The sequence below is a fragment of the Coptis chinensis genome, chromosome 7 (genome assembly GCF_015680905.1).
Source record: "Coptis chinensis isolate HL-2020 chromosome 7, ASM1568090v1, whole genome shotgun sequence".
Taxonomy (NCBI): Eukaryota; Viridiplantae; Streptophyta; class Magnoliopsida; order Ranunculales; family Ranunculaceae; genus Coptis; species Coptis chinensis.
In genome coordinates, this window is record NC_141462.1 from 89101762 (window position 1) to 89116470 (window position 14709).

A 14709-nucleotide genomic window follows, 5' to 3' on the forward strand; every position below is an offset into this window, starting at 1 on the left:
TCTCACATTGTTGAACTCTCCACAATGGGTTGTTCATCCAATTTACTTGCAGGAGAACTCCGCAACTGAAGACTTCATCCAGAGTTCTAGCAGAATGGGGGATCCTGCCGAAGATATGTTGGATCTACTTCTGGGACCCCTGCTAAAAAAACCACAAATTGAACTGACAATGCATGAAGCTGTTTTAGATTAGATCCCTTGGACAACATGTTCCAAGAACGGCGTCAAAAGGAGGAGTTTGGTACCCAGGTGTTTCCATTAATGAAGAAGAAGAGCAGTCTTAAAGACAAAGTGCCATGTTTCTAGATTGAATATTTTCATGAAGGCAGTCAAAGGGTCAAAGGCTCTTTACAGTGAAGCTACTACTAGTATTCACTGTTTTGAACAAGAAAAAGAGTGGAATTCTAATTATTTACCTTGAGACGGTAAGGAGGAGGTCCGTTATGTTCATTGTAAGAACGACTTACTACAGCACCCGTTTTTTATCTCCCAGATTGGTCTAAGGTTTTTGAGGTTACTTGTGATGCTAGTAAGATCGGTATTGGTGCTACTCTCAGCCAGGGTGGTCATCCTATTGAGTACTTCAGTGAGAAACTGAAACAGCTGCAACTTAATTTTTCCATTTATGATGCTGAGTTGTATGCTGTATGCTCTTATTCGTGCTCTTATTCATTGGCGACACTATCTCATCCATCGTGAATTTATTATTAATTCTGGCCATGATGCTCTGAGGTTTTTGGGTACCCAACAGAAGGTTTCAGATAGACAGGCTCGGTTTTCTAACATTCTACAGGCTTATGTTTATCATCTTAAGCACAATCCTGGTAAAGACAATCAGGCTGCAGATGCCCTTAGTGTTCATGCCCTGGTCATGCTGCGTTCTCATGTGCCTGATTTTGATTCCTTTCATGCCTTATATGCCGCTGACCAAGACTTTGCTTCTATTTATGTTGATTGCGCTTCTCACCAGGGGGCAATGGGTATAAGTATTACTAGTGTGAGCACTTCTCAATATTTCTTATAGTTTGATTATATTCACAATTACTGTTACATTTTTATTCATTAAACCACCTTCTGATCAAGTATAACATACCATTTACATTGTCATTAACAATTTACCTTGACCTTAAATCAAGAACAAAAGTATAGACTCTACAGCCTATGGGACTCCTTATCTAGACATCTAATCCTACTTGAAAAACGATTAGAGGATATTGCTTGGAATTCGTGGTGTGAATAGCACATGTACACATTGAGCAGTTGTGGAAAAATGATGCACCTTACCATTAGCAATTTGATTTTGACTTCATCAGATAAATGTCATATATAATTATATTTACTACTTACAGATTATGAAAGCGCATAAGCAGAAGTGAATGCTTGTAGTGGAACATACAAATATGGGATATTTAGAAAGTGCTTAGTAGTTGTACTTCTGTATTCTTATATTTAATCAAACCATTATTTCAGAAGTACATTCGGGAGCATTGAGTGGACAGTTTGGCATAGCTAAAACCATGTCTTCACTCAGAGAACGTTTCTATTGGCCTACTATGCGTAAGGAGACTAACGCTTTTATTCGCAGCTGCTATGTTTGTCAGACAGCTAAGGGTATTCACTCTAACGCTGGTCTCTACACACCTCTCACTTTAACGTTTGTCAGACACCCGCGGAATCAATTGCTCCACCGGAGGGGTCGCCACTATGAAGGAAGTGATCTGACAGTTCTCTTTCCTGGTTACTTTCTAAAGGTTCTTAACCTATAACAAAAGGATATTCTCGACTAGAACATCGTGTGCCTACTATTGCCTTGTAGACACAATGCCTCTGAATTTTTAAGACCACCATCCTAGTATCTCAAGCAATAACAGGATGTGATCATCTTCTAAACCATAAACAAAAACCAAAAGGTCGTCTTATACAAGAATCTGCCCATTTAGTATGTAAAGTTTTTTACTTTATAATCTATGCTTAACTAGCTAGATAGTCTTATATAAATAACACATATTAATCAATACTAGTTATATGCATCATTCAAAACATGTTGATTAATCAATATATATTACAATGAAAGAATTGTTTCCAAGGCATTCAAACATCTTTGCCAATCAAAAGAACAACAAAAACAAAAAAACAAACAGATATATAAATGGTACACACAACACATATTAAGAATGGATCAAAGATAAATATAGTAAAGAAATCGATATTTGCTAGAAAAAAATAATAAAACACGACTTTTACGTACCTATTTATTATAGCGCCAACAACTAAAAATGGGAGAAGATTAGCGCCAACAACCAAAAGTGGGAGAAGATGAGTTGGAGTTATCAAGTTATGGAATGGTAGAGGTGCAAACCTAACTTGAGCGACTCTTTTTTCAGCGTTGAGTGAGAAAAGAAACGTGGAATGCTGAAGTCGGTTTGGTATGAATGGTTAAAAATAAAAAAAACAAACAACCCCTTAGTTAATTAAATTTAAAAAAACAATCTTCTGAGTTCTGAGCATTTGTAATCTTCTGATGTTTTTTCCCTGTAGACTGTGGACAATGACCTTGCTCTGAAACTGTACGTCAAGGCTAGGGCTACACTGAAAGTCGTCTCAACTTTTGCTGAACGGAGAGAGTTTGACAAAATACTCATATACTCAAAGCAGGTAGTTGGCATGTGGTTTGTTCTTTGTGACACCTTATTTCTCGCAATCGTTTAGAGGATGGGGACTATGCGTGTCTTCTAATATTTCAACGACATTGTAGTTCTTTGACTCAAATGCACTCTCTTACCCTAGCAGATTGGGTACACACCTGAGTACCTATTTCTTCTGCAAACTATTCTACGGTCAGATCCGCAGGTAACTTGCTTGCCTTAGATCTCAATAGTTTTGATAGCTACTTGTAGACTACAGTCTCTGCTAGAATTTGTACCATATTAAGGTAATTAATATACATTTCATTATCGTCTGTGTTGTGGCAATGCCTCTTTGCATGTTGCCCAGAGGTCCTTGTGATGGTCCTTGCATTTTTCTTTTGCACATTGTTTTTTTTTTTCTCACATACTTATTACACCTGGATGATTAATGTTTTTTTCCCAAAAAATGTTTGATCGAGGATGCTTGACGAGTCTTTAAAAATTTTATTTAGTTAAACTGTTACCGTTTTTGCTGAGTGGTCCTTTTCATTGGAGTATAATCCACCTGAAAAGTGCACGTCTCGTTTTCTTTTGGTCAGAAGATTTAGAAGATAACATTGAACTAATTGTGGATGACAGGGAGCTGTAAATTTTGCTTTGATGATATCTCAAATGGAGGGAGGGTGTCCAGTTGACTACAGCACAATAACTGATCTCTTTCTTCAGGTTCATCCAGTTTTCACTCTTATGTTAGTTATATATTGTTAAATGTAACAGGGTCCATCCATGTTTATGCATTTCTTTCAAAGTTAAAAAGGATTAGAAGTTGGACATTTGGTTCATGTCTCTGGATTTGTTCACTCCTGCTTGTCTAACCAGTAAAGTTATTACACCATATGACACTATAGATGTTTTTCTGTGTTTTTACACCAGAGGAACATGATTAGTGAAGCAACTGCCTTTCTGTTAGATGTTTTGAAGCCAAACTTACCAGAGCATGCTTTCCTGCAAACAAAGATATTTAGTTGTTGATGGATATCTAGTTGCAGACGTTTCAGGATTCACTTTTCTGTTCCTGACCGTGACTTTTGGGTACTATTCAGGTCTTGGAGATAAACCTAGTGACGTTTCCTAATGTTGCTGATGCTGTTTTGGCTAATCGTATGTTCAGTCACTACAACCGTCCTCATATTGCACAACTCTGTGAAAAAGCTGGTTTGTTTATTCGTTCCCTTCAGGTTTGATTTCTGGAAATCTTTGTAAGCAATATGGATATTTTTAACATAGATCTGGGGATATGTGTGTCCAGTAGCGCAACGGTCAAACCTTGGTGGTTAGTCCGTTGTGGGATCAATTCCCACCTGTAGTCAATAATTTCTAAACTTTTCAAATTCTGAAAAGCTAAAAACCCTAAAGTTCAGATCAAAACTTCAACACTTATTCCACTAAGTCACATTGACACGGAAACGCATGTCGGTGTCCACCACGGATACTAAGTGTCTGACACTGCAACCTATATGAAATAGGACACGCAGCACAGTTAATTAAAAAGAAAACTATTACTATTCTTAAGCTCAAGATCTTACAGAGCGCCTCTTTACAAAGAAATAACTATGAAAGTGAGCATATCATGGATTTATAGCTATGTTAATACTTTTGTTTCTTGGTCTGTTAGGGCATAGAAGAAACCCTAGTTTGAAATTTTATGCACAATGTGTCCATGTGTCTGTGCGTCTGACACTGGTATTTTTGAGAATATGAAGTAGCCATTCATAGTTATTTGGTGCTTTGTGGAACACCAAGTCTCCCAGTCATATGTATCCGTCGTGCTGAGCAGCCCAGAAACCGAAGTTTCCGTTGAACTTCCATACTTTCAAGAAATTCAGGTCTAAATTCCCACCTCTGCGGGGAAAGGGATTGAAGGGTGCAGGCGTAATCTAGGATAAGTTTTATAAATGAAAAATAATAGCTGGGTATATTCCTTCAATTGAGCTTTTTGTTCTTGCAGCATTATAGCGACTTGCCGGATATAAACGTGTCATCATGAACACACATGCCATTGAGCCACAGGTCTGTTACTTAATGCTCTCATTTTGGTTTGAATATGTGTAAGATATTATCTAGATGTGTTATTTTTCAGTCACTTGTAGAATTCTTTGGAAGCCTCTCCAGAGAATGGGCACTGGAATGCATGAAGGACCTATTGCTGGTTAATTTGAGAGGGAATCTTCAGATAATTGTGCAGGTCTGTATCATTAATTTTTCGGTTTTTGTAGCGACAATTCCTGGGTTTTAAATGAGGCTCACCAACAATTCTCGGTACAGACTGCCAAAGAATACCGTGAGCAGTTGGGTGTTGACGCATGCATAAGACTTTTTGAACGATTCAAGTCTTATGAAGGTTTATACTTTTTCTTGGGTTCATATCTGAGCTCCAGGTATTTTCTTTTCCAATTGGCAGTTTTTAAATCTAAAAATTATTTCTTGATCTTAACCTATGTAATAATTCCTTGACAGTGAGGACCATGATGTCCATTTCAAGTACATCAAGGCTGCTGCAAAAACTGGACAAATTAAAGAGGTCGAACGGGTGACAAGAGAGTCGAATTTCTACGACCCTGAGAAAACTAATAACTTTTTAATGGAAGCCAAGCTCTCAGATGCGCGGCCTCTGATTAATGTCTGTGATCGTTTTGCTTTTGTCCCAGATCTCACTCATTACCTCTACTCTAACAACATGCTTCAATACATTGAAGGATATGTTCAGAAGGTAAGAACTTGAAGCTAAGTTTATGCTATAATATGAAAATAAGAAACTGTAGCAGCAACATCCACGTTAGAAAATTACAGCAAAGTTAATTGGATTCTCTGCTGTTTGCTTACAGGTCAATCCAGGAAATGCTCCATTAGTTATCGGACAGCTCCTTGATGATGAGTGTCCTGAGGATTTCATTAAAGGCCTAATCTTTCAGTCCGTTCTCTTCTTCCAGTGGAGCCCCTTGTAGAGAAATGTGAGAAAAGGTGATCTGTTCATCTCTTCTCCCTTGCTCATATTTAAAAAAAAATCCACACATCATGCTCTTTTGTTGGTTTACAGGAATCGCCTCCTTTTACTAACACAGTTCTTGGAGCATCTTGTGAGTGAGGGAAGTCAAGATGTACATGTTCACGATGCTCTTGGTAAAATCATCATAAACAGTGATAATAATCCAGAGCAGTTTCTCACTACCAATCCCTACTATGATTCACGTGTGGTGGGTATATACTGTGAGAAGAGGGACCCCACTTTGGCAGTTGTTGCTTATCGTAGAGGGCAATGTGATGATGAACTTATTAATGTCACAAACAAGAACTCCTTGTTCAAACTACAGGCCAGGTCCATGTTCTTTTATATCATGCTATTTTAACTAAGTTCATCCTATTTTGTCATTTTTAAAGAATTATTTTCATTTCAGATATGTTGTGGAAAGGTCGGATTCTGTTCTATGGGAGAAGGTTCTTAATGCTGATAATTTGTATAGAAGGCAGCTGATTGATCAAGTTGTATCTACTGCCTTGCCAGAAAGCAAGAACCCAGAACAAGTTTACACAGCTGTTAAGGCATTCATGACTGCAGATCTTCCACATGAGCTTATTGAACTTCTGGAAAAGATAGTACTTCAAACCCCTGCTTTCAGTCGGAACTTTAATTTACAGAATCTTCTAATTCTGACTGCTATCAAGGCAGAATCATCTAGAGTCATGGATTACATTAATAGACTAGACAACTTTGCTGGTCCTGTGGTTGGAGAGGTGGCTGTTGAAGCAAAATTGTACGGAGAAGCGTTTGCTATCTTCAAGAAGTTCAACTTGAATATCCAGGCTGTGAAAGTCCTCTTAGATAGCATCCGAAGCACTGATCAAGCTGTCGAGTTTGCATTTCGTGTCGAGGAAGATGCTGTTTGGAGTGAGGTAGCCAAAGTCCAACTCAGGGAGGGGGCTAGTAAGCGATGCGATTGAGTCGTTTATCCGTGCTGATGATACCACCCAATTCGTAGGTGTTATCTGGGCTTCTGAGGATGCAAATGTGTATAATGACTTGGTGAGGTATCTACTAATGGTTAGGCAGAAGTCCAAGGAACCAAAGGTGGATAGCGAGCTTATCTATTCATATGCAAAGATTGATAGGCTGGGTGACATTGAAGAATTCATTCTCATGCCTAATGTTGCTAACCTCCAAAATATTGGTGACCGGCTGTTTGATGAAGCCCTTTATGAGGCTGCAAAGATCATATATGGTTTTATTTCTAACTGGGCCAAGATGACCTGCACACTTGTGATGCTGAAACAATTCCATAGTGCAGTTGATGCAGCTAGGAAAGCCAACAGCTCAAACACATGGAAGGAAGTATGCTTTGCCTGTGTTGATGCCGAGGAGTTCCGCTTGGCACAAATTTGTGGGCGCAATATCATTGTCCAGGTGACACATGATCTTGCATTTTTTACTTTTAGTCATCATGTGGTATTATGTCTTACTAGTAGGTTCAGCACTCCATTTAATCACAATTTCTTCTTTCTGAGAATCTCTTCCTCAATTTGGTATATTCTTGTTGCAAGGTGATTTTATGTTGTATTATCTGTTCTCTATTTCAGGTGGATGATTTGGAGGAGGTTAGTGATTATTATCAAAACAGAGGCCGCTTCAATGAGCTTATATCTCTTGTGGAGAGCGGTCTAGGGTTAGAGTGTGCACATATGGGCATCTTTACTGGGTTGGGGGTCTTATATGCTAGATACTGTCCACAGAAACTTATGGAGCACATTAAACTGTTCTCAACTCGTCTTAACATTCCCAAGCTTATACGGGCTTGTGATGAACAACAGCACTGGAAAGAACTCACATACCTGTACATCCAATATGACGAGTTTGACAATGCAGCAACTACCATAATGAACCACTCTCCAGAAGCGTGGGACCACATGCAGTTCAAAGACATTGCAGTTAAAGTTGCAAATGTGGAGCTTTACTATAAAGCTGTGCACTTCTATTTGCAGGAACATCCTGATCTTATCAATGATATTCTTCATGTTCTTTCCCTTCGTGCGGACCATACACGTGTTGTGAACATAATGCGCAAGGTAATCACATGTGCTGGTTGATGGTCTCTCTCTCTCTCTCACACACACACACAAACACAGAGATTGCAATAAAGGTTCAAAGAATTTATATGAGTTTATCCTATTTTTATGTATATGTATTGATTGTTTCAGGCTGGTCACCTGTGTCTTGTGAAGCCATACATGCTTAGCAGTGCAGGGCAACAATGTTGCTGCTGTGAATGAGGCTATGAATGAGATTTATGTTGAGGAGGAGGACTATGATAGGTTGCGAGAATCACTTGATTTGCATGATAACTTCGATCAGATAGGACTTGCACAAAAGGTAAAGAAAAGTTGTAATCTAATTTATTTCACCATTTTTTTAAATGAATGACTTTGAAAGAACCTATGGTGCTCATCTTTGCAGGTTGAGAAACATGAACTCCTAGAAATGAGGCGGGTAGCTGCTTATATTTACAAGAAAGCAGGCAGATGGAAGCAATCCATTGCCTTATCAACGAAAGACAACCAATACAAAGATGCGATGGAGACATGTTCACAGTCGGGCGAGCGCGAACTCTCTGAAGAATTACTTGCTTATTTCATTGAGCAGGTAGTAAACTCTGTTATCCTTAATTTCTTCAACTCTACTCTTCTAGAATAAAGAATTACATTATAAGATTTAAGCGGGTAACCTATTTCCCAGAGAGAGACTTTCATCTTCACCACCCTAATCATACGGTGGGTCAGTGTCAAGACATCTTGTGGGTATCATAGCTTGAAGATTTTGTGTTTAATCTAGTAACTAACAAGCTAGTAAAAGTACTAAGCAAGTCCACTTGGTAATAACTTTTCTTGTATTTATAACCATATCCTGGTTTATTCACGACTTGTAAGAAAGGTGCACTAGTGTTCTTTCTTGCCTATATGTCTGCTATTCTTGTGTTGATAGATTCTTGTATCCTAGCGTTGATAGATTCCTGTGTGCTTCACTTTCCATTTTCCATGTGGGGCAGAGCCACAATGTATGAAGACCGGATTTCTTCTTTTTTTGTTCAATTTACTTCCTTTAACTTGCGGTTAATGGATTCTGAAGTTTGGTTTAAATGCTGCTAAACCAAAAATTTGATTTTCTTATTTGGTTTTTATTCAGGGAAAGAAGGAATGTTTTGCTTCATGCCTATTTGTTTGCTATGATTTGATCCGGCCGGAAGTTGTGCTTGAACTAGCTTGGATGAACAATATGGTTGACTTTGCCTTCCCTTACCTCTTGCAGGTCAATTTCACATTACTTTCCTCTGTCCTTGTTATCTTGTCTCAATGCCTTTTCCTTACCTACCTGTATTTGTTTACAGTTTATCCGTGAGTACACTAGCAAGGTTGATGAATTCGTGAAGGACAAATTTGTATCTCTAAGTGAAGTCAAAGCTAAAGAAACAGAGGAGAAGGACATGGTTGCACAGCAGGTATTGTTTCCTGCACTTGGAAATGTCATTATTTTCAGTTTTTGGTGGGACTTTTGTCCTCCCTCACAGTATCATTTAGGCTCTACGAATTCAATGTATCTCGGTTTATTATTGAACTGTACCTAAACATCAAAGCCAATAAGTTTTCTGTCAATGCCTTGTTTCATTTCACTGGTCATTTCTTTGGTTGCTCCAAATTGGGCTTCTTGGTTGCTCGATCTGTTTCTCTCCTTTAGACCGGTCGACTTTGGCCCTGTAAAGCCCAGAAGTAGATTCCCAGACCATTTTGAAGTCCCCATACCATCCTCGTATTCACTTGTAAAGTGGAGATCTGCTGTAAAATAAGTTAACTCTATTCGCTTTCTCGCTGCAGAACATGTATGCACAATTGCTGCCTCTTGCCTTGCCAGCCCCACCGATGCCAGGTATGGGAGGAAGTGGACTGGGCAGAGGATTTGCACCCCACCCACCAATGGCTGGTATGGCAATGCTCCCAATGCCTCCATCTGGCATGCCTCCAATGGGTACTTACTGATTTCCAGGTGAATGATGGAACAATATGCAGCAGCATCAGCAAATATACGGGTAGCTCAGCAGTGTGGGGACATGTGTTCCTCCTTGTTGGTAGAGGAATTTGGTCCCTGATTCTCTTTTAGTGTTTCTCTTAGAGCTAGCTTCTTTCTTCTTTTTCCCTTCATATTCTTTTGAGCTGAGGTATTTCTTACTGCTCTTGAGAAGGTCCCAAGGTATCATTCCTTGTTGTATATAAGATCTCATGGTGGAACGGTTTGTGGTGCAGAGCCATTTTCAGTAAACCTGTGCATGCCAACATAATGTAGTTTGTTTATCTTTGGTAGTCCTTTTCTGTTACTATATTCCCATTTTAAGTGCCATTCAAATTTCATGCCTAACCTTGTTATTGGAGACCACTGGGGCGATCTTTTCCGCAATCCTGTCTGTCCCTTCCAGTTCCACTGGGGGAAGCTATTCCGCATTAAGTTTAGGTGCAAACTCGGTGAGTTTTTGTTTCTAGTGATAAATTCTAGTCGGCATTTCTGAGGAACCCATGGTTAATGCAAGAACAAGAAGTGAAGCAGAACTAAGATGTCTATAAAGATAAACTTACCCGTTTTTAACAGTGCCCCAAAAATGCCTTGACCACCATTTGAGAAATATTAATTGTCCTTTTGAAAATGCAAAAGATAAATGAACGGGCTCTTTTCCACATTTCTGCAAGGAAAGGAAGTTTGGGAAATGAAATTAGTCATGCTTGTTTATGCAAACTGTGAAAAGAATAGAAAATTGTATTTTAGTTAAGTTAATAATTAACTGATGACAACTTCAATTAGGTTCTCTTCTCGGACAATATAAGTTTTCGGGGTAGAGTCTTTCAATGTAACCTGTGGAGGTCTGTATTAACCCTCTACAGGTTACATTGTGGCTAATAACTTATGACCTCAATTGGAAACTACCTTCTGAGTGTCAACTCGACTTTTGAGCAAGAAAATATTTCGTTGAAGTCACGGGCCAAGTAAATGTTAGTTGCTCATTCTAGCTTTGATTCCCCTGTATTAATGATTGCACAATATCCAACTTGACTTGCAGGACTCGTAAATATCTTTGGGATTGGGAGTGTGCAATTTGGTCTTGCTATCATATTCTCTTCTTTCTTCACCGTAGTTTGGACCATAGAAATTCAGTTAATGTGACATACTAAAGTCAAGAGTTGACTTTCGGCCGGAGCAAGTCTACGAAAGTCTTTATATAGCACCTTCTCTTAGTTTGTAATGTCACGCTATTTCCGAAAATGAAGGTGAATCTACAATTTGCATGGCTCATCATACTATCTTTATGCCTCTTCAATGTGGAAAACACTTTAGTTTACGGGCAATGCCTCGAGGATCAGAAGGCATTATTACTTCAATGGAAGCAAAATATCACATTCTCTACTACTGCAGCTTCAACCCTTACATCTTGGGATTTTAATACCGATTGTTGCTCTTCTTGGGACGGTATCAAATGCGACAAGGATGGCCATGTAATCAGTATTGACTTCAGTAACAAATCCATTACGAGTGGTGTTGAGAATACTAGTAGTCTTTCTGAGCTTGGGTTCCTAAAGAGCTTGAACTTGTCTTTCAATGACTTCAGTTCTACAATTCCATCTGGTTTGGACAGGCTTGTTAACCTGACTCATCTCAACCTATCCACTTCAGGCTTTGAGGGACAAATACCAATCGAGATTTCACGTATGAAAAGGTTGGTTTCACTCGATCTTTCTACTCTTTACGCAGTCTCATCAAATCCTTTAAAACTTGAAAAACCAGACCTTAAAACACTTGTTAAGAACCTGTCTGAGTTGAGAGAACTCTATCTTGATGGTGTGAATGTGTCAATGAATGGGAAAGAGTGGTGTCAGAGTTTATCATCTGCCCTCCCCAATCTGGAAGTATTGAGTTTGTCAAGTTGTTCACTTTCAGGGCCTTTTGATTCCTCACTTCTAAATCTTAAATCACTCTCTGGACTTGCACTTAATCAGAACAATATCACCGCTGAAGTACCAGGGTTTTTTGGAAATTTCTCCAAATTGTCATTCCTACGTATTGGTGGTTCTGAGTTAATAGGAAAATTTCCAGAAAAAATCTTCCAATTACCATTACTACGAAGTCTGGACGTATCCACGAATCCAAATCTCCAAGGCTCTTTGCCAGAATTCCCAGAAAGTGGATCTCTTGAGAACTTAGTACTGTCTAACACAAATTTTACAGGAAAACTTCCCGTGTCAATCGGAAATCTAAGATTCTTGTCAAAATTAGAGCTTCCAAATTGTGGTTTCAGTGGGTCAATACCAGCTTCCATGTCGAACCTCACTCGACTGCAGTACTTAGACCTTTCATCCAACAACTTCACTGGAACACTCCCTTCCTTTGGTTCATCTGAAAATCTCACCCTAGTAAACCTTGCTCATAATCAATTGGCTGGATCTATATCTACTTCTGAATGGAGTGGGAATCTCAAATTTGTAAGTCTGAACTTACGAAATAATTTGTTCAATGGGACAATCCCATCCACTCTATTTACCCTGCCATCATTGCAGATGTTGGACCTGAGCCAAAATCGATTCACTGGTCCGCTTAGCGAGTTTCATAATGGATCTTCTTTACTGTTGGATACTCTTGACTTAAGTGAAAATATGTTAGAAGGGTCATTTCCTTTGTCATTTTTCAATCTCACCAGTCTGAAAATGTTGTCACTTGCTTGGAACAACTTCAGTGACACCTTAAGACTAGATAGGCTTCAGAACTTGAGAAACCTATCCAATCTTGATCTTTCAGGTAGCAAGTTATCGATCGAATCCAGTGGTACAAATTCTGCATTGTTCCCACAAGTAGGCACATTGAAATTGGGTTCTTGCAACCTGAAAACATTTCCGGGATTCTTGAGGAACCAGTCCACATTGAGCCATTTAGACCTGTCCAACAACCAGATTGGTGGGAAAATGCCCAATTGGATTGGGCAGATAGGTAAAGGAAGTTTACTTCATTTAAATCTCTCTTTCAACTTCCTGGAGGATCCTGACCAGCCATTACCTAAAGTTCTTTTTAACTCATCATTGGCTGTCGTTGACCTACATTCAAATTTGCTCCAAGGGCCACTACTACCTATTCTACCACTATCCGCCACCTTCCTAGATTACTCAAAGAACAACATTACTTCCATCATTCCAACAGACATTGGTTCATACCTCAAATTTGCAATTTTCTTCTCACTTTCACGCAATTCTCTTAGTGGGAAAATCCCTTTATCAATGTGCAATGCTACTTTTCTTAAAGTTCTTGACCTTTCAAATAACAGTTTGAGCGGCCCAATACCCACCTGTCTTGGTAGCATTTCGACCCTAACAGTATTGAATCTGCGGAGCAACAAATTCAATGGCACTATGCCTGAGACTTTCCATCAAGAATGTAGCTTGAGAACACTTGATCTAAATAATAACACATTAGAAGGTAAGCTGTCAACGGCTCTTTCTAATTGCTTAATGCTAGAAGTTCTGGATGTAGGGAACAATCAGATGAGTGATCGTTTCCCTTGCTGGTTGGGAAAATTGTCTCATTTGCGAGTTCTTATTTTACGATTCAACAAGTTTCGAGGTTCCATTCCACCAGAAGAAAAGAATCTCCCAATGTTGCAAATCATTGACGTCTCTTCCAATGATTTTAACGGTAATCTACCTTCCCAAATATTTTTAAGATTGAAAGGAATGATGACTGACGAGGAAGAAGCACAGTCGAACTACAAGTACCAGATTCTAAGATTTGGATTCCTTGAACTTAACCGACTGTACTATCAGGACGCTGTGACAGTTACAAGTAAAGGGCTACAGATGGAACTGGTGAAGATCCTAACCATCTTCACCTCCCTTGATATGTCTAACAACAATTTCACAGGAGAGATTCCAGATGCAATAGGAAATCTCACATCACTTTATGTCCTTAATTTGTCAGGCAATGCCCTCACAGGTTCAATTCCAAGATCTTTGGGAAATCTCAAACAGCTTGAGTCATTGGATCTTTCAACAAACAATCTGAGTGGACAGATTCCTTCACAGTTGGCAGATTTATCTTTCCTTTCAGTCTTAAATCTCTCATTCAACAACTTTGTTGGCAGAATCCCACAAGGCCGCCAGTTTCAAACTTTCAATGGAAATGTGTTCGAAGGAAATAAAGGGTTGTGTGGGTCTCCACTGTCTATAACTTGTGAAAATGTCACTAAGTCGGCACCATTGCATCCGACATCGGATCCGACATGCAAGTTCTCCTTGTTCAAGAATTGTGCAGGTGGGGATGGATGCAATTGGCAACTCGTATCAGTTGCACTGGGATATGGCACAGGCGTTGGGATAGCTTTTTGCGTTGTAACATTTTGCGGATCCTGGAACCGGCTATGCGTGGCCATTAGCAAGAAGATCCTTAAAGATAGACGGAGATAGTAATATCGAATTGAATATTGTAGCTAGCTATCGTCATCACTCAACTTTCTGGAATTCTATGTGCGCATCACAATGTTGTAAATTGTAACAACCTCGAGTTTTTCAGTCTGCATTCAGGAAGAATTTTATCAATTATAAATCTTATAAGCCGAGAGTCCACTTCAAAATCAACAAACTAACAAACAATTAATCAAAAGAATGAATCATCAGACAAAGAGCCAGCTCATCAAAGATAGTTCTAGAACATTCTGTTGTAACTAACTAACTCACGTCATTCTGTTGTAACTAACTAACTCACGTCAGCTAATGACTATATAAAGGTGCAATCAATATTGTTTTGAGTAATGAGAAAAATATTCTATCATGGTATCAGAGCCATTACGCTCAGTGCGACTCGATCCACCATTAAAGCTATTTTGAAGCTTTGTCTCAAATTGGTTTCTTCAGTCAATTTGAAGTAATCATTCAATCATTCGTCTTCATCTAGATTCATATCTTCTTATAGTTTCTGTGTTTCTGTGTATCAATATCAAGAAATCATCAAGAA

At 39.0% G+C, this 14709-nt stretch overlaps 5 protein-coding genes across 6 annotated transcripts; all 5 read left to right on the forward strand.

Annotated features, from left to right (window-relative positions):
* The first annotated feature begins 1940 nt into the window (after nucleotides 1-1940).
* LOC147489769 (clathrin heavy chain 1-like) lies at nucleotides 1941-4988 on the forward strand. 2 transcript variants are annotated; one of them, XM_086570525.1, is made up of 8 exons: nucleotides 1941-2426; nucleotides 2539-2655; nucleotides 2791-2850; nucleotides 3267-3353; nucleotides 3731-3865; nucleotides 4636-4697; nucleotides 4768-4872; nucleotides 4953-4988. In XM_086570525.1, exons 4-6 carry the CDS (start codon nucleotides 3288-3290, stop codon nucleotides 4672-4674), a joined length of 240 nt encoding a protein of 79 aa, XP_086426651.1. In that variant the 5' UTR covers nucleotides 1941-2426; nucleotides 2539-2655; nucleotides 2791-2850; nucleotides 3267-3287; the 3' UTR covers nucleotides 4675-4697; nucleotides 4768-4872; nucleotides 4953-4988. The 2 variants fall into 2 exon arrangements, with proteins under 2 accessions (XP_086426651.1, XP_086426650.1); XM_086570524.1 differs by having other exon boundaries at nucleotides 1943-2426; nucleotides 2539-2850; nucleotides 4778-4872.
* LOC147489770 (clathrin heavy chain 1-like) lies at nucleotides 4681-5632 on the forward strand. Its single transcript, XM_086574728.1, has 4 exons — nucleotides 4681-4697; nucleotides 4904-5065; nucleotides 5145-5397; nucleotides 5513-5632. The coding sequence occupies exons 1-4, from the start codon at nucleotides 4681-4683 to the stop codon at nucleotides 5630-5632; spliced, it is 552 nt and encodes a 183-aa protein (XP_086430854.1).
* On the forward strand, nucleotides 4990-8272 carry LOC147489771 (clathrin heavy chain 1-like). Its single transcript, XM_086570522.1, is given in 10 exon segments — nucleotides 4990-5065; nucleotides 5145-5208; nucleotides 5336-5397; nucleotides 5513-5638; nucleotides 5725-6003; nucleotides 6083-6602; nucleotides 6604-7086; nucleotides 7260-7745; nucleotides 7878-8049; nucleotides 8134-8272. Coding segments are annotated over 6 exon segments (1842 nt in total). The 5' UTR covers nucleotides 4990-5065; nucleotides 5145-5208; nucleotides 5336-5397; nucleotides 5513-5636; the 3' UTR covers nucleotides 7950-8049; nucleotides 8134-8272.
* A 112-nt stretch (nucleotides 8273-8384) lies between these two features.
* On the forward strand, nucleotides 8385-9987 carry LOC147489772 (clathrin heavy chain 1-like). Its single transcript, XM_086570523.1, has 4 exons — nucleotides 8385-8731; nucleotides 8860-8982; nucleotides 9062-9172; nucleotides 9546-9987. The coding sequence occupies exons 2-4, from the start codon at nucleotides 8941-8943 to the stop codon at nucleotides 9705-9707; spliced, it is 315 nt and encodes a 104-aa protein (XP_086426649.1). The 5' UTR covers nucleotides 8385-8731; nucleotides 8860-8940; the 3' UTR covers nucleotides 9708-9987.
* Nucleotides 9988-10688: 701 nt separating this feature from the next.
* On the forward strand, nucleotides 10689-14253 carry LOC147489773 (receptor like protein 24-like). Its single transcript, XM_086570521.1, has one exon. It carries the CDS (start codon nucleotides 10980-10982, stop codon nucleotides 14160-14162), a length of 3183 nt encoding a protein of 1060 aa, XP_086426647.1. The 5' UTR covers nucleotides 10689-10979; the 3' UTR covers nucleotides 14163-14253.
* The last annotated feature ends 456 nt before the right edge of the window (nucleotides 14254-14709 follow it).